Consider the following 15,896-nt stretch of genomic DNA (forward strand, 5'->3'; position numbering starts at 1 on the left):
TGTGCACGTGTGTGCTGTACGAGGCTGGTTCATTTCTTCTAACCACTCATGCTGTAGCTAAAAAAAAATGAACAATGTGATGGCATCCACCCTGAAACCTGGGCTTGGAAATGATTGTGCTGTTTTTATTTTGCTTACCCAACAATTTCTAAAAAGTATAATTTACATGAGCAAGGAATTTCAGTTTTTTCTTTCTATCCTTTCTTAATTCTTTTTATTTTATTGTAATTTTTTTTAAATCTCCGCATTGATTTTTCCATATACATCCACTGCATGGAATGGGTTTTTCCCCTCTAAGCATGCCCGTTACTCCCTCGTCTGTCTTGGCATGCATTTCTCCTCTTTCCTGGCCTTGAGCCTCCGCGAGTGCCGGTTCTCTCAATCTCTCCCCCCCCACTCCTTTCCCTCACAGCCTCTCCAGCTCCTCCCTCTCCTGTCGACTCTTCATCCTTGTCCACTATGGGAGACGCGCCCCCTGTTTCCTCCTCTTCCTCATCTTCTTCCACCTCTACCTCTTCCTCCTCCTCCTCCTCTCCCCCCGAGCCGTGGGCCACTGTGGGGGGTCTGGGGACACGGCTGCTGCCCCCCCTGCTGCCTGACCAGGTCTGGGGGGTAGAGGCCCACCAGGCCTTCCTGCTCCTCTGCCTGGCTTTGGGTGAGTGGTTTGTGTGACCCTCCCCCCGTTCACATGCACCTACACCTCTCGTAGTTCCCTCTTTTAATACGCACTTCTTCAGCTCCACAGAATGGGGCCCCTTCCTCTCTCTTTGTGTCTTCTGGTTGAGCCGTTCCTCCTCCTTTTATTTTTAATTTTATTTTTATAGCCGACCATACACAACAGGACGATGCACAAATGTGGACCGTGAAAGAGAAGAAAGTATTTTTGCATTCCGTTGGAAGGGAACAAGGCATTTTTGTTTCTGCAAAAATGCGAGCTAAAATTGCATTTCAGTTGATAGTTTGTGTTACAAGCCGAATTGGCTGTCTTTACAATATTTTAGCCCAGTGTATATAGTCCACTTCATTGCTAGATTTGCACCCTTGTTACCATATTTTATTTTTATTTTTTTTGTTGCTGGCAGATTTGAACTTAGACCTGTGTTAGACCTGTGAATTAACGGATTCTACTGTTGGAAACGTAGAAGGGTCAAAAGCTAATGGTTCAACTTTCTGCAAATGAAAACAAAATGCCTCCGGTAATGAACCGGGGACTATGTACGGTACATTAGGCCAAATGTGTAATTCTGATTCTGATTGGTTTCATTACCTACAATAGAACATGTGGTTGTACAGTGTAAATATGTGCATATGATTTATACTTTGGACAATGTACATAGGTCTCTATAGGCATTTTGGGGCAACTGTTGGTAGGGGGTTTAAATAAATCTTTACTTAAATTGTGTTGAAATGTAGCGTTTGTTTATTCAAAGTCCTGTCGTTTACCTCAGATGTACCTACCCTAAATGACCTGGAGGTCTCAAACGATCTTGTCCCTTGTTGTGACACGCAGTCCTGTGGATACACTGCCGGGCTGAACTGCAGTAGCACTGTGCACAGAATTTTGTGGTCATCTCCTGTAGTTTCAGTGTAAAGGGATTGGAAGATAAAGGATTCAATTTGTATTCATGCCAACGTAGACTGAACATCATGCCAGTATAAACGCATGCATGCACATACACACCTGAGCACCACTATGAGAAAATAGGATCTTCACTGTGTCTGCAGTTAAAATTGCAACCGATCGAATTTGCACTTGATGTCCATGAAGTTAATTGTCTCTCAAGCTTTTGTATTGGGACAGAGTAGTCAATGATGTAATAATGGCAGGGATTTGTACCCAATTCCTTGCTCTCAAAAGCATGATTGAAGGGCAGAATATCTTGTACTTTTCCATGAAATGTTTACAAGTGTGCCTGTTTCAAATGTATTTGTATCGGGCATCTCCAAATACGAATGCGCGTTTCATTACAGATTTAGTTTGCCAGTAATTTGGAAGGCAAGATGGTGTTTCTGCTAACTGTGCAAAACATGTGAATAGCACAGCTTGACCTTATATTTCCAAGGTAGTAGATTAAATGTGAAAAGACTCCGTTTTGTATAGCCCACAGAGTCCAAAGTGCAAGCTAAGCTAGTTGGTGCTCATAGTGAAGCACTTGTCGATGTGTGCAAACATTCTAACCAATCGGCTATTGGAAAACATTTTTTTTTGGTAGGTAGAACATTCCTAGCTTAATCAAGCTTATCCATTATTTCAGACCAGTTAAGGCCAGGAGAAATGTAGGAGTGGTAGGCGTGCACACGCACACGCACACGCACACGCACACGCACACGCACACAGACACACACACACACACACACCAAATACCCTGAACGTGAGTGCCATAGAGCAATGTGAAGTGCCTTTTATACCCCAGGTCCCAGTGATCTCCACATTCGCTGGGAGGTGAACGGACAGAGACTCGAGACCCCGGTCACAGAGCACCGACATGCCGTGACCGCTGAGGAAGTGTTTGTGAGCAGCTGGGTCAGACTTGGGGACCTGCAGAAAGAGTCACAGTACCAGTGCACTGCCACGTCCCACACTGGCAATGAAACCTCCAAAATTAGCATCGGCTCCAGTCACAAAGGTAGGACGGGAGTGCAGGAGGCCATATTCCTGAGGAATTTAGCACTGCGATGCTAATTAACATACAGTAGTGTGCTGCATGCCGGATGGGGGGGGGAGAGATGGCATTGTAAACTACGCCACAACAAAGGCCAATTACTTCTTGGAGAAGCTACCCATTGTGCTGTAGTACGTGTCGGAACTAATGAATGAAAATTACCATTTCAGTAAGCCAGCTATGAAGTTGTTTCCTGTTCATTAACAGATAAAGACAGTATTCTGTCCAGAGACCTTAAACAGTGGAGAAGTGCACTGACAGACCATGAAAAACTGCTACAGACCTGGAAGGAGTCGTGGGTATGTTTCAGTACTGACCCGATGTCCCGTGGTAATGTTATGGGCTGAACTGACAAAGGAAGATTCATGCTTTTTTTTAACCCCTCTTGATATGGCTTGGCTTTGTCTGTTCGAATGCTGGGCCTCAAGTCACAACAAAAAAAAGAACAAAAAAAAAAAAAAAAAAAACCATTCATGATACGTGCAGACCTTCATTTTTGTGCCTAGCGCAGTGGTATCGTGACGAATGTGGATTGTTCATAAATTTGATGCGCATGTTCATGCGATTAGCATAAGTAAACGCCCTAATAATCCCATAAAAAAGCATGCTGACATCGGGGGTAATGTGCGAATCTCAGCATTAAATCACTCTCGCCTAAAAAAAAAAAAATCTGTGCTGTCTCTAAAGACACACTCTCTCCCAAAGACAAGGTTAGTCAAGTAATCCAAAGGCAGAAAATTAAGCGGGCATGTATTAAAGGTGTCACTTCACTGCCTGGCAAAACCAGAGGCTGGAAGAACATTGAATGCAATGGTCCAGTCCATTTGTTTGGTGATAGCTAAAACTGTGCATGGCGTGATGTGGCGGACCAAATACGTACCAAACGCAACCTCAGGTAAATTAAATTTTTAATGGTTACGGGTGGTCTTACACTGAGTATGTGGATATGAGTAAACTGAACGCGTTTGCATGTCGCCTCTTCTCAGGACAACTGCGGTGGAGAAGGTGTCCTCTGAAGATAGCTGGATTCCGTGCCATGAAGAGTGTTCTAACACCTTTCCAACTGCAACTTGGTCTCGCGATGATGACATCACATGTAGTGTCTCATGCTCCGTGGTTGAATATGAGGCGTAGCCCCAGCTAAGGCGAGCCAGTGCCCCGGTGGTGTTTACCTGTTGCCCTGGTTTTGTAGGTCTTCCCCACTGGCTCACCATGATGGGAGCTGTGATATTCCCTGTGAATTTGGGAAGGCGTGTGTTGCTGCAGGAGTCACCCCATAAGAAAGTGTCTTATTGGACTAAATTGTCAGAAATCTAGTGGGTGCATAGTGCTGTGTCTAGTGTTTTGCTCTGTTACCAAAATAATGGTTACCATCTAAGTGATTCCCCAAGAATGATTAGCCATAGCACTTCAGCAAAAACAGGCTTTTTAATGTTCTTACAGAACTATTTTTTAGCTAAATGCTTCTTTTATTTTTTCCAAACTACCCAGAGATACTATTTGTGAGTTTTTGATTATTATTATTTGTAATTTTTTATTATTATTAGTTATTTAGTTTATACATGGTAATGTTTGGAATCTGAGGCCCTTTATTACACAATAAAAATGTATTGCACACTTGTAATTGAACTTGATTATAGTAGCCGGAGAGGAATAGATGGTTTCATATTGACTTCAGAATATGCAAATTTAAAAAAACAAACATTTTTATCTGCTTGTTTAGTGTGCTAAACCAAATGAGGAAGTGCAACACTAATTCATAGTGAGTTGCATTTAATTTTTTTTTTTAACAAAATATACATTACATGTCAGCTTTAGTTACACATTTAATGAACATGCTTGGGTTGTTACACTTTTCCTGTAATTTCCTTACATTTCTTTCTTCCAAGAAGTATACACAAATCTGTGCTGTCTTCAGTGCTTAGATTTGCACTGGCCTTGATGTTTTTAAACCATTCATATTTTCTTTTGTCATTTTTTATAAACCTCTGGAAGGGAATATAAACCCCACGGAAATTTCAGAGTGGAATGTTTGTGCTTACATTTGGTTTGCGTTCAAAACGGCAGCATGCGAACACTAGGGCGTGTCAAGGTTTTTTTTTTGTGCCTTCAGAGAAATTAATATATACACCGAAGACCGACACACGTTATATGGCTTTGCAATGTGGGATATAACCTTTTCAGAAACGAGTAAAGGGAATAATGTCGCTGTGAGATAAAAATGAGAAACTCCCTAAACTTTTGGCGGAAAAAGAGGAAGCATTCATTCCAGCGATGGTAGAACGTGTTATTTCAAGTATAAATATACAATAAATTGGTCCTGGATGTGTGAATACTTCTTTTTCAACCAGGCCGTACAGCCGGTACAAACCAAACCAAACCATCTCCAATGTGTCTGCGGTCCTGACCTCTTTGTGGGGCCAATAGACACCCATATAGGACAAGGTAACCAGACAGGAAAACCAGACGGAAGGAAAGAGCAAGTTGCAGAGGTCGTGGAATGAACAGATCCTGCCCAGTTTGAACACTGATCAGAGGTATTAGTGGAGCTGTTGGATTCGTTGCACTGTTGGCTCGTACCAAGGTTTTACATTTGATGTTGAGTTGATGTTTCATTACGTTACATTATTGCCATTTGGCAGACGCTCTTATCCAGAGCGACGTACAGTTGATTAGACGAAGCAGGAGACAATCCTCCCCTGGAGTAATGCAGGGTTAAGGGCCTTGCTCAAGGGCCCAACGGCTGTGCGGATCTTATTGTGGCTACCTTAACCACTACGCTACAGGCAGCACATTATTGAAGAGAACTCTTCATATATTATGCTTCAGACCAACAGGAAGATATATCTTATATTATACAGCCTTTTCTGAAACGGCAAACTATTTTGTAATTCATGGAGCCACACCCTTTAAAATAAACAGGCAGAAACAAATAGCTGTTTCGTGCCTAAAATTCACTTGTTTTTACACAATACTACTTTTTATAATACTTTTCATTGATACAGGAACTGAAGCTAATGTATATTTAACTTGATTTCTACTAAATTCACTTATGTTCAGCAAGTGTGCTTTGAAAAATTACATCAAAAGCCAACACTGAGAAAGCACCAGCACTCCAGCTGGTTTTGGTGGCATTTAATATTTATAAAGGACAACGTCATGACTCCACGTACAGTGGCTGTTTGCTCTGCCAACAGATCCATTTAAACTTCTGAGGTTTTTCCATGACATCAAAGAAGATCAGCAACAGCCTCTATAGCTTTAATTATTGAGGGGTGTATGGTGAGCCCTTAATTATCTGTTGGTGAGGCTGTGCAGGAAGGCTCACTGTGCTTTAGGATGGCCATTGGGTATCCAAGAGCCTCCAGAAGAGAGCGAGACAAAGTACTTGCCACAAATTACACTGTCCATACTGTCCACAACTTCCATGTGCTACCTCACATCTCTGAACTCTTACTACATGCATGTGGTTAACTGGAAGAAGCTTCCTTAACTAGTACAACCTTAAAATGGCAAAAGCAGAAAGCTTCGAGGGGAAAATGTAAATGAACGGTATGCTACATATTTTTTCAAATATTATTGGTCCCCATTTTATTCTCCCCAATGTGAAATGTTCCATCACAGCTGTAGGCAACTTCCCATCTTTGGGAAAACTGGGAAAACTTGCATTTTCAGGTTAATGTTCACAGCAAAACATATTAGATTAGTTCTATAAACACCAGACAAATGAATGCACTTGGGTAGCATCCCTAATTTGGACTAAAGAGCATAAAAAGGAGTTGACAAAAAGGCTTAGTTAATTTTTCCCATAATCATATGCTCTCACTGACCAATCCTTTCCCTACAATCTTCCTGTCCAGAAAAATTATGCTGGCGTGTAGTATAGGCCTACAGCACTAAACCACACTGAGCTTGCCGTTTGGCCTTTACTGACACCTGCTGGTCAAATACTGTACCAACGTGAAACAAGGAGAACTTGACTGGCCTACAACACAACTGGGATTCTATATTGGGTATTTTTATTTTTTACAAAGGAAGGATTTGTAATAGACAGAATTACCGTGGTAATATGAATAGCATTTAATCCCAACCACCTCGAATCGTTGTAATAAATTCATACTGCTAGTACTTTTCTGTAGTTTATCCTATAGCGCCCTCATGTGCCCACACCGGAAATTGTACCAACATGAATTTCACGAACATTCACAAACAGATAAAATATACATTCAGCGAGCCTCGTGGCCTTGCATCAGATTCACACAGTGCGCGGTAGCTCCACAGGTTGACGTGCGGTTGCCGATTGCCCAGGGAATGGAATGATTCACTCAGTTAGGGGTCTTCAGCGACCCCCGCTGATCGATCGGGCACCAGGAGTTTCCAGTCAAAGCCACACATGAAAGGTCTCCTCCGGTCTGTGGTGTGAAAAAGGGCTTCATCGGAGAGCTGTGGATGTCTACACTCTCCCCAATAGGCAGTGGGGTTCACACACGTGCAGTACACCGCTTATTAGGTTACAGTGGCTGGCCATTCCAAACTGGGATGGGAACATGATATACTCAAGACACACACTGAGCACAAAGATTCACTTACAATAAACATTAAACATTTTTAATTGGTCCCATTTAATACTGTCCCTCCATCACAATCTCCACAGTTAAACTTGTGATTTGTTCATTTGTTATATAAGCAATTTCTCTCCATGAATATACTGTATGTACCCCTTTCAATCAGAACAGATTTTTTCCAAGTCGACCAAGTAGTTTAAGGGGAGACTAGCTATATGGCATGCTTGTCCAAAAAATGAAATAAAATATTAGAATTTTAACAATCACCTGATAAGAATTGGTCCCTAGTCCTGAACCAAAAGAAAATTCATAACAGGAGTCCTATAAATCGTTTTTTTCCTGATTTGGGGAAAATAACCTATAGCTTTCTGACAGGATTCTCAAAATTGCAACATCAAAGCTTGTTCCTTTCAAGTGCGAAGATACACACAATATGGCATTTCAGTTCATTTGAGCATGTCTGCTTAACTTGACACACACACACGCACACACATACACACACAACAGGAAGCCAATGTGTAAATATATTTACAACAATGATGCAAAAATTAATTTTATTCAAAAGGACTTGATCAAAAATGAAAGGCAGGCACTTCAGTCAGAATACGCATGTTCTTTTCCACACAACACGGCACCTCCCCTATTCACAAGGAGGATTTTCATTTCTTATTCATAATCTGAGCTTTGTAGCTGCGAGGAATACAGCACAAGCGCAAGAGTTCACCAGTAGTAGGTCTGTAATTACATTCTGAATACCAGATTAATACACAATGGTTGTCCCAGAAAATTCCAGAAGTTCATATCAGTGTTTCGGAAGGGGCCTTCTGAACAGCAGTATGTGTGGTTCTGAAAGAAAGACAAATATAAGTATATCACGTTTTAGTTTCTACTCTGAAAACGTTGCAGTTTTCAGACTGACTGTGAATCTTTAGGTCCAGATCCACATTTGTGCCTGAATGTGTATATAAATACATCTAAAATTTTTTTAAAAAAATGCATGCAATTATACACACATACCCTCGATAACCATTGTATTAGGAACACCTTTCAAGTACAGGGTAGGGCCTCCCTTTGACTCCAGAACACCCTGAATTCTTTGTGTCATGGATTCAGCAAGGTACTGGAAACATTCTAGATATTCTGTTCCAACTTGACACAGGATATGAGTACGCAGCTGCAGCAGATTTCATGCCTGCACATTCGTGCTGCAAATCTCCCATTCCACTACATCCCAAAGGTGCTTCACTGGATTGAGATTTGGTGACTAGAGTAAACTAAACTCAAGTCATGTTGGTAGAACCAGCTTGAGATGACGTGTGCTTAGTGACATGGCGTGTTGTCCGGCCGGAAGTAGCTATAAAGGGATGTGGCGACAATACTCTGGTCGGCCGTGGCATGTAAACGATGTTATGTTTGTGTGTCAAGAAAACATACGACATTTCACCACCAGCAGCGAGAACCATTGACACAAGGGAGGATGGATCCATGGATTCATGTTGTTTAAGCCAAATTATCACCCGGTTATACATCTCCATGTTACAGCAGAAATCTAGATTTGTCAGACCAGGACCAGGAAAACATTTCTTATCTTCAACTGTCCAGTTTTGGCGAGCCTATGCCCACTGTACTCTGAGTTTCCTGTTCTTAGCTGACAAGAGTGTAACCCGGAGTGGTCTTCTGCTGTATCCCATCCATTACATTACATTATTGGCATTTGGCAGACACTCTTATCCAGAGCGACGTACAGTTGATTAAACTAAGCAGGAGACAATCCTCCCCTGGAGCAATGCAGGGTTAAGGGCCTTGCTCAAGGGCCCAACGGCTGTGCAGATCTTATTGTGGCTACACCGGGATTAGAATCACCGACCTTGCATGTCCCAGTCATTTACCTTAACCACTACGCTACAGGTCGCCCCATCCATTTCACAGTTCGATGTGTTGGGTGCTCAGAGACGCTCTTCTACATTCCACTGTTGTAATGAGTTACTGTTGCAGTCCGGTTAGCTTGAATCAGTCTGGCCCTTCTCCTCTGAACTCTCTCTCAAGGTGTTTTTGCCCACAGAGCTGCCACTCACTGGATGTTTTTTGCACTATTCTCTAAACTGTTGTGCATGAAACTCCCAGAAGACCCTCAAACCAACCGATTTGGCAACAACAATCACTCCACGGTCAACGTCACTTTGATCACATTTCTTCCCCATTCTGATCTTTGGTCTGAACAACATCTGCCCACTTTTATGGAATATGAAGTTGCTGCCACATGATTGGCTGATTACTGTGTATATTTGCATTAACCAGCTGGTATAGAGGTCCACCTAATACAGTCGCAATACACTTTATTAGTGGTGTATGTGGGTGTAATTATAGTGTGTATACATACATACACAAACATACATACAGTGGCTTCAGAAAGTATTTAGACCTTCACATTTTTAAATGGATAAAACTGCCATTTTGCCCATCTACACTCAACAGCCCATGGTAACAAAGAGAAAGCATGTTTTTAGAAATATTTGCACGTTTATTAAAAATCAAAAACTGAAATCTTATGTCAAATAAAAAAAACGTATGTGCTCTGAACAAACCTGGTTCGTGGATCATATAGTGTATCCATCCAAGACTCTGCTGCACCCCAAGTCGCCTCCATTCGTCCTCTGACATCAGGTGTGATTTGGGCACCTGTTTTGCCAATTCTCGGGGTAACACAACGTGCCTGCATGTAAAAAGGAAAGGAAAGTGTTTTTCCCATGTTTAAACGTTGTTGCAGTTTCTAGCCCGATGAGAAATAAGACTACTATCATTTTAAATGACTGGCTAACGAGCTAACAGTTGGCAAACATTACAAAGTTAACTTCAAATAGTGAGTTAAGTCACCCGGTATCTCGGTAACTATACAAGGCGAACGATAACTTTTCATATTATTTACCTGCGTTCAGATCTGCTTGTGATTTACTAACGTTAAGCTATCAAAGTTAGCAATACTACAGGATACGTTCCTTTCATAAATAAACTAGACTAACGGAAGCAAACAAATCGATAATTTAGCGAAGTGAACTATTCACTTCCGAGTGCTAGCTAGATAACGTTAGTTAACTTTCCCGACTTCGCTAAATAGCAAGCAGCTAGCTAGTATTTTGGGAAGTTAGCCAACTAATTTAAAGAAGCTGATACAGCCAGGTTTAGCAAACCTTCTCCCAAACTATAGTTAGCTGGCCAAGATGCAAGTATGTACCGTAGCTTTTTTGTGGTGACGTTATGAGTAGCCAACAGTAAATTGCAATATTCCAAGGCCATGCCATTCTTTATCATGAATACCGCGTGTTAGCTTGCTAGATTGATTTTATTCACAGATAAGCATCCAAACGGGTCGACATACGACCATGACTTTTAAAACTATTAAAAGAAAAATCGCCATTAACATACGTGTCAGATAAAAGTCGCACTATACCAGTAAGCTAAACATCAAACGCTAAAAGCTCATGTTAAGTTATTTGCGTGGAAATTATGAGGGCGCATCCAGACGGCTAACCAGCTAGCTAATCAAGTTATCCAACAACTTTACCTGTATTCATAATGCTCATCGGTGTACTTATCTGAATAGTAGATTTGTTTGTGCGACATTCTTTTATGCTGTTTGGGGGAAGAATAAAAAAACTGGAGTGAAAATGTAAACGACAAGCTTCTTGCGATAAATTCTTAAGCCTATAGCTAAGCTACTCGCCACACACCTACCGTGGCTGGCTAAATAGCGGAGTTAACCGACACCGTTTTGAACATAATGTCGAACAAGAGTAGAAGCCTACCCATTGGACACAAATGTCATGTGATCAGAACAAACCATTTGGCACCCAGAGCGGGTTATGAGCAGAGATGGTTTATCATAAGAGAAACCACGATTTCAGAGTAACGTTAAGTAGTTCGATTCGCTATCTGAACCGTATAAGTAAAGTAGTTGCGGTAATTAACATGTTAGAACGGAACATATGTTATATGTCGAATCCTATCTTTCAATATTTGGGTAATAACCACGTCAGTCAATGCATTGGACAAAGGACGGTGAACAGAACTGCATAATATTTATGCTATTTAGTGTGCGAGTATGCAGTAGACTCAAGCCACTGGTCTTGCGGGAGTGACAACTGACGTTTTCCTTGCCTTTGCTCGGAGTGACGGCTGAAGTTCTACCCTCAGCTTAACCATTTGGAAGATACAGTCCTCACAACGTTTTAATTACTACGATTTGACACATTATTCAGATTCCACTGTAGCTAGGATAATTATGCCTATCTCTAAAAACGAAAGTCCCATGTTTCTACTTTCATTCATTACATTTATGGTACAACTCTGGTACTTTGATTTATACCATGGTATAAATGTCAATTATGGAAATGTACCATGGTTTAAGCCTGGATGTGTGATGGTACTGCCATGGTACTCTTATTCTGCTATAATATTACCATGCCACTTTATCAAGTATACCATGGTATAAGTGAATCACGGAAATGTACCATGATGTGGCCTTGATGTTTGATGGTACTCCATTATATTTTTATTATTCCAAAATATTACCGTTTTATTTCACCATGTAAACATAGATCATGGAAATGTACCATACTTTTAGGTGTGTTGCAATGGTACCTGCACAATACCACATGTCATTTATACCATAGTACATCTGAATCATGAAAATATCATGGTATTATTTTCTATTTGGCTCAACATCCACTCATTATAAAGTACAATTGCCACATGAGTCAGTTATGAGATTAAAAATTAAGATTCTGACTTTTCATTACCATCATGCAGTACAGTAATGCAGGTTATACCACAGGAATTTGGTTTGTATTCAAATAAGTAATTGCATGGTGCAATCTGAGTTTGTATATGGTCAATGAATATCAATGTGCTAATTTTGAGTCTGTGTTCTAATTTGGAGTGCTTATAGATTCTTTTTAAATATACTTGCATAAATTGTATCCTTAAATTAAAATTACTGCATGAATCTGGGTATTATATTATATGTCAATTATTTCTTCAAATGATATACTTTATTGAAGTCATTGTAAAATAATGTCTATGAGCATTCATTTAAAAAAAAGAAAAGATGTGATTAGTACAAATCGAATTCTTCTTCATCAACAATGGACTTCTGTTAGGGTCTCATGATTTTTGTTTTGTTTTGCCTAATCTACATACACAAATAATATGCTACATTTTTCAACCCCCCAAAGTCCTTGATGTCATTTGATATTAAAATGTATGAATTATGAAAATTGAGGTTTTAATTTTCCTACAAATACTCATGTTTGAATTGTATGTTTCTCATGGAAATGTAAAAAGCCAGTTAGCAAGACAGCCTTTACATATTTTTTAATTTAGCTGAATGATTAATTTAAACAAGACAATAGGCTACCACGCCCACAAGGTGGTGGACTTAAAACATTCAAAATAATTAGATTCCCGCTCGCAGGCAGCACCGGAATCAGGCTTAGTAAATGAATGTCGAGTGACCGAACCTTTTTGGAAGCTAGTCAACTACACTTCAATACACAACATACTTTTTTATTTTTTATTATTACATTCCAAGTTTGTAAGCTAGAAAAAGTATTGTTTATGGAAATTAAATAGGCTTCTATGCATTGACTGGACAGTAAGCTAACTTAGTAACACAACGGTGTTCAGCCAACTAAAGCTAACTTGCGCTCGCTAACATCTTGCGGTAAAATAGCCTACGTGATGTAACGTTAGCTCGATCGGTGCCCAAGTTCATTTAATTTTATTGTGTGTTTACACTTCGTTGCGTCTAAATCGCTAATTTTATTGACTGGAAACATGGGCCATTGCTTAAAAAGGTCTAATTTATTAATAAGAGTAATAGAGTAATCAAGGAACAACAATACACGGGAACACACTAATCATACGCAAATGAAGATGAGAATATGTTACCCCTGAGATTGACAACTGAGACTGGTGAGTTATTTAACAATTCAGATTTTGCTTTAGTTTTGTTAATACAGTCAGTGCAGTTGGCAGGTTGGGGAAAATTTAATCTAATGGCTAAGAGCATGTTGTCTTATAGGCTTCAAAACTACGAAAAAACCATAACCATGGATTGACTCTTCAGGGGAAATTTGGATAAATTAGTATTTTTCTTATTCCATTAAATAGGTGTGTGTAGTGTTCACTCTTCAAAGCTTGAACCTTATTGATTTGTTCAAAAGTGAGAGCTAGCCAATGTATTTTAATTTATGTGATGATCTCATGTGGCTGGTGTTGTGGTTATTGAGTTCTAGGCTATAGGGATTCAATTCTACTCATTGCTCCTTTATGAGTACCCTTAGCCCACACTTTACATTGCAGCATTAAATACTACCTTAGTCACTAAACCAAAAAAGTGATATGGACATGCAGCAGCTTATCCATGTTCACTGCACAAGCAAAATCATTGTTTTCACTCCATCTGTGTTAGAATAAAATACTATGGCATTACTTACTGTGCTATTTTTATTGTAGTACCATGGGTATATTACCATATGTTTTGCTCACTACCATGGCATAATAATATCATGGTACAATATAATTATCATGGTATTTTCCTACCATGGTAGTCACCAAAGCTATAATATGTTTAATTGCACTACCATGTTACATTTTTGTAAGGCCAGTCAAACCCAGTTTATCTGGCTCCCTGTTGGAATTACTGGGAAAGAGTTATCATAGTATGTTCAGTAATGACTCTTCAAGTTCAGCATCTTCAGAAAATTTGTAATAATCATTTGTACTAATTAGATAACGATAACAAAATACTCTATCACTGTGACCTGCACACCGATCCCAACAGACAGCAGGAGCTGGGCCAGTGCAGCACCCTGATAGACCCACCGCCTGAGAAAGAGTTTGACACCAGGGAGCCACTCCAAAAGGAGGTTCAGGATGTCATTATTGGCATTTTGCAGACGCTCTTATCCAGAGCGACGTACAGTTGATTAGACTAAGCAGGAGACAATCGTCCCCCGGAGCAATTCAGGGTTGAGGGCCTTGCTCTAGGGCCCGACAGCTGTGCGGATCTTATTGTGGCTATATTGGGATTAGAACCACCGACCTTGCGTGTCCCAGTCATTTACCTTAACCGCTACACTACAGGCTGCCCGAGTCATCAAGAACTCCTGGCCCAAGTGGAGTCCCGTACAAGGTCTACACGTATTGTCCTTGTTTACATGTATTGTCCACGTAACCTCCTTGTTACTGAAATGGCTCTGGAAAAGTGGCAGCAGTGGATATTCACTGATTCAAAGAGAATCGACCAGTTCAGGATCATCTCCCCGCTATGTTTTCGAGGAAAGATTTTCTTCAGCTTTGTAGCAAGGCAGCTGACTAACTTCCTCTTAAAGAATGGCTACAGTTCATGAGAGAAGCCCATGAGTACAAGGGAGACCTCACAGTGCTCTGGCTTGACCTGGCCAACGCCAATAGCTCGATCCTGCACAAGCTGGTCATGCAGCCATGGTCAATCGTCATGTGCCGGACCAAGTGGCAGACCTTATCCTGGACTATTATAACCAGTTCACCATGAGAGTCACAATGGGGGCAGCAACATCTGGGTGGAGGTTGGAATCATCACAAACTGCACCATCACTGTGATCCTCTTTGCCCCGGCGGTGAACATGATCGCCAAGTCTGTAGAACCGCAGTGCCGAGGCCCATGGACCAAGTCAGGGATGCACCAACCACTTCATGGACAATCTGACTGTCACCACCGAGTTCAAGCCAGCAAAATCAATATCCCTGGTGGTGGAGGAGGGCAAGTTCGTGGACAGATTTCCCTTCAGCATCGCGGGGACTTCAAAATTCCAAATGTATCTGAGAAGCCTGTGAAGAGCATTGGCAAGGTGTTCAACAGCCGTCTGAAGGACACGGCATCAGTTCTGGCAGCCTGCCAGGAGCTTGAAGCCTGGGCTGAGAGCAGAGGACCGGCTAGGGCTTCCTGGCAAGTTCAAGGCCTGGATTCGCCAGCATGGTATCCTATCAAGAATACTTTGGGCGCTGCATGTCCACAAAGTTCCAGTTGACTGTAGGGCTGATGCACCCGTGTCACTCCCATGAGATTCCAGAGAGTCCAAAAGGTCCTTTGGTTTCGGCCGGAGACCTGAAAAAGTGTTGTGTGCCATCGTGAGTAAGCTTGAAGCACGGCTGGATACATTAGGAATGTTTGGAGGTCAAGGACTACTGCCAGCAGAGAAGAGAAGTCTACGCACTGTTGTGCTGTGTGATTGCAGAAGTCGAGGTAAAAACAAATGTCTATCCCGTTAAACTTCACCGGTGACTTTTTGGCAGCTTGCAGGATATTTACGCAGGTCGTGTTTTGAGCAAATCTGTGTTCTTGGCCTCTTTGCTGTTTTATATTGGCCGCCATAGATACGATGGACGATTTTAACTTTTCTGTCAGGCAGAGAGGGAAAAATCTTTTTGAGGGCATTGCTGAGAAAGCTAACCAGATTGGATCCTTCAGCATTGTCAGGTAGGTTTACGATGTGCAGGTTGCATCACCTGTTCCTATCCTCTATCTCCGCCATTTTAGCCTCAAGTTGATCTTGTTTAGCCTGGTGCAGAGATGTAGTGGTTTTGGCTTGTTTAACTTTGGTCTGCAAATGGACAAATTCAGCCTGTA

General features: G+C 41.2%; 1 protein-coding gene across 1 annotated transcript; it reads right to left on the minus strand.

The window, feature by feature from the left end:
- Positions 1 to 7,765: 7,765 nt before the first annotated feature.
- zgc:86839 (Cyclin-dependent kinases regulatory subunit 2-like) lies at positions 7,766 to 11,038 on the minus strand. The gene is made up of 4 exons (XM_061263070.1): positions 10,961 to 11,038; positions 10,791 to 10,858; positions 9,814 to 9,941; positions 7,766 to 8,074 (listed from the first exon to the last, which is right to left on the minus strand). The coding sequence occupies exons 2-4, from the start codon at positions 10,847 to 10,849 to the stop codon at positions 8,031 to 8,033; spliced, it is 231 nt and encodes a 76-aa protein (XP_061119054.1). The 5' UTR covers positions 10,850 to 10,858; positions 10,961 to 11,038; the 3' UTR covers positions 7,766 to 8,030.
- Positions 11,039 to 15,896: the final 4,858 nt, after the last annotated feature.

The sequence above is a fragment of the Conger conger genome, chromosome 12 (genome assembly GCF_963514075.1).
Source record: "Conger conger chromosome 12, fConCon1.1, whole genome shotgun sequence".
Classification (NCBI taxonomy): Eukaryota; Metazoa; Chordata; class Actinopteri; order Anguilliformes; family Congridae; genus Conger; species Conger conger.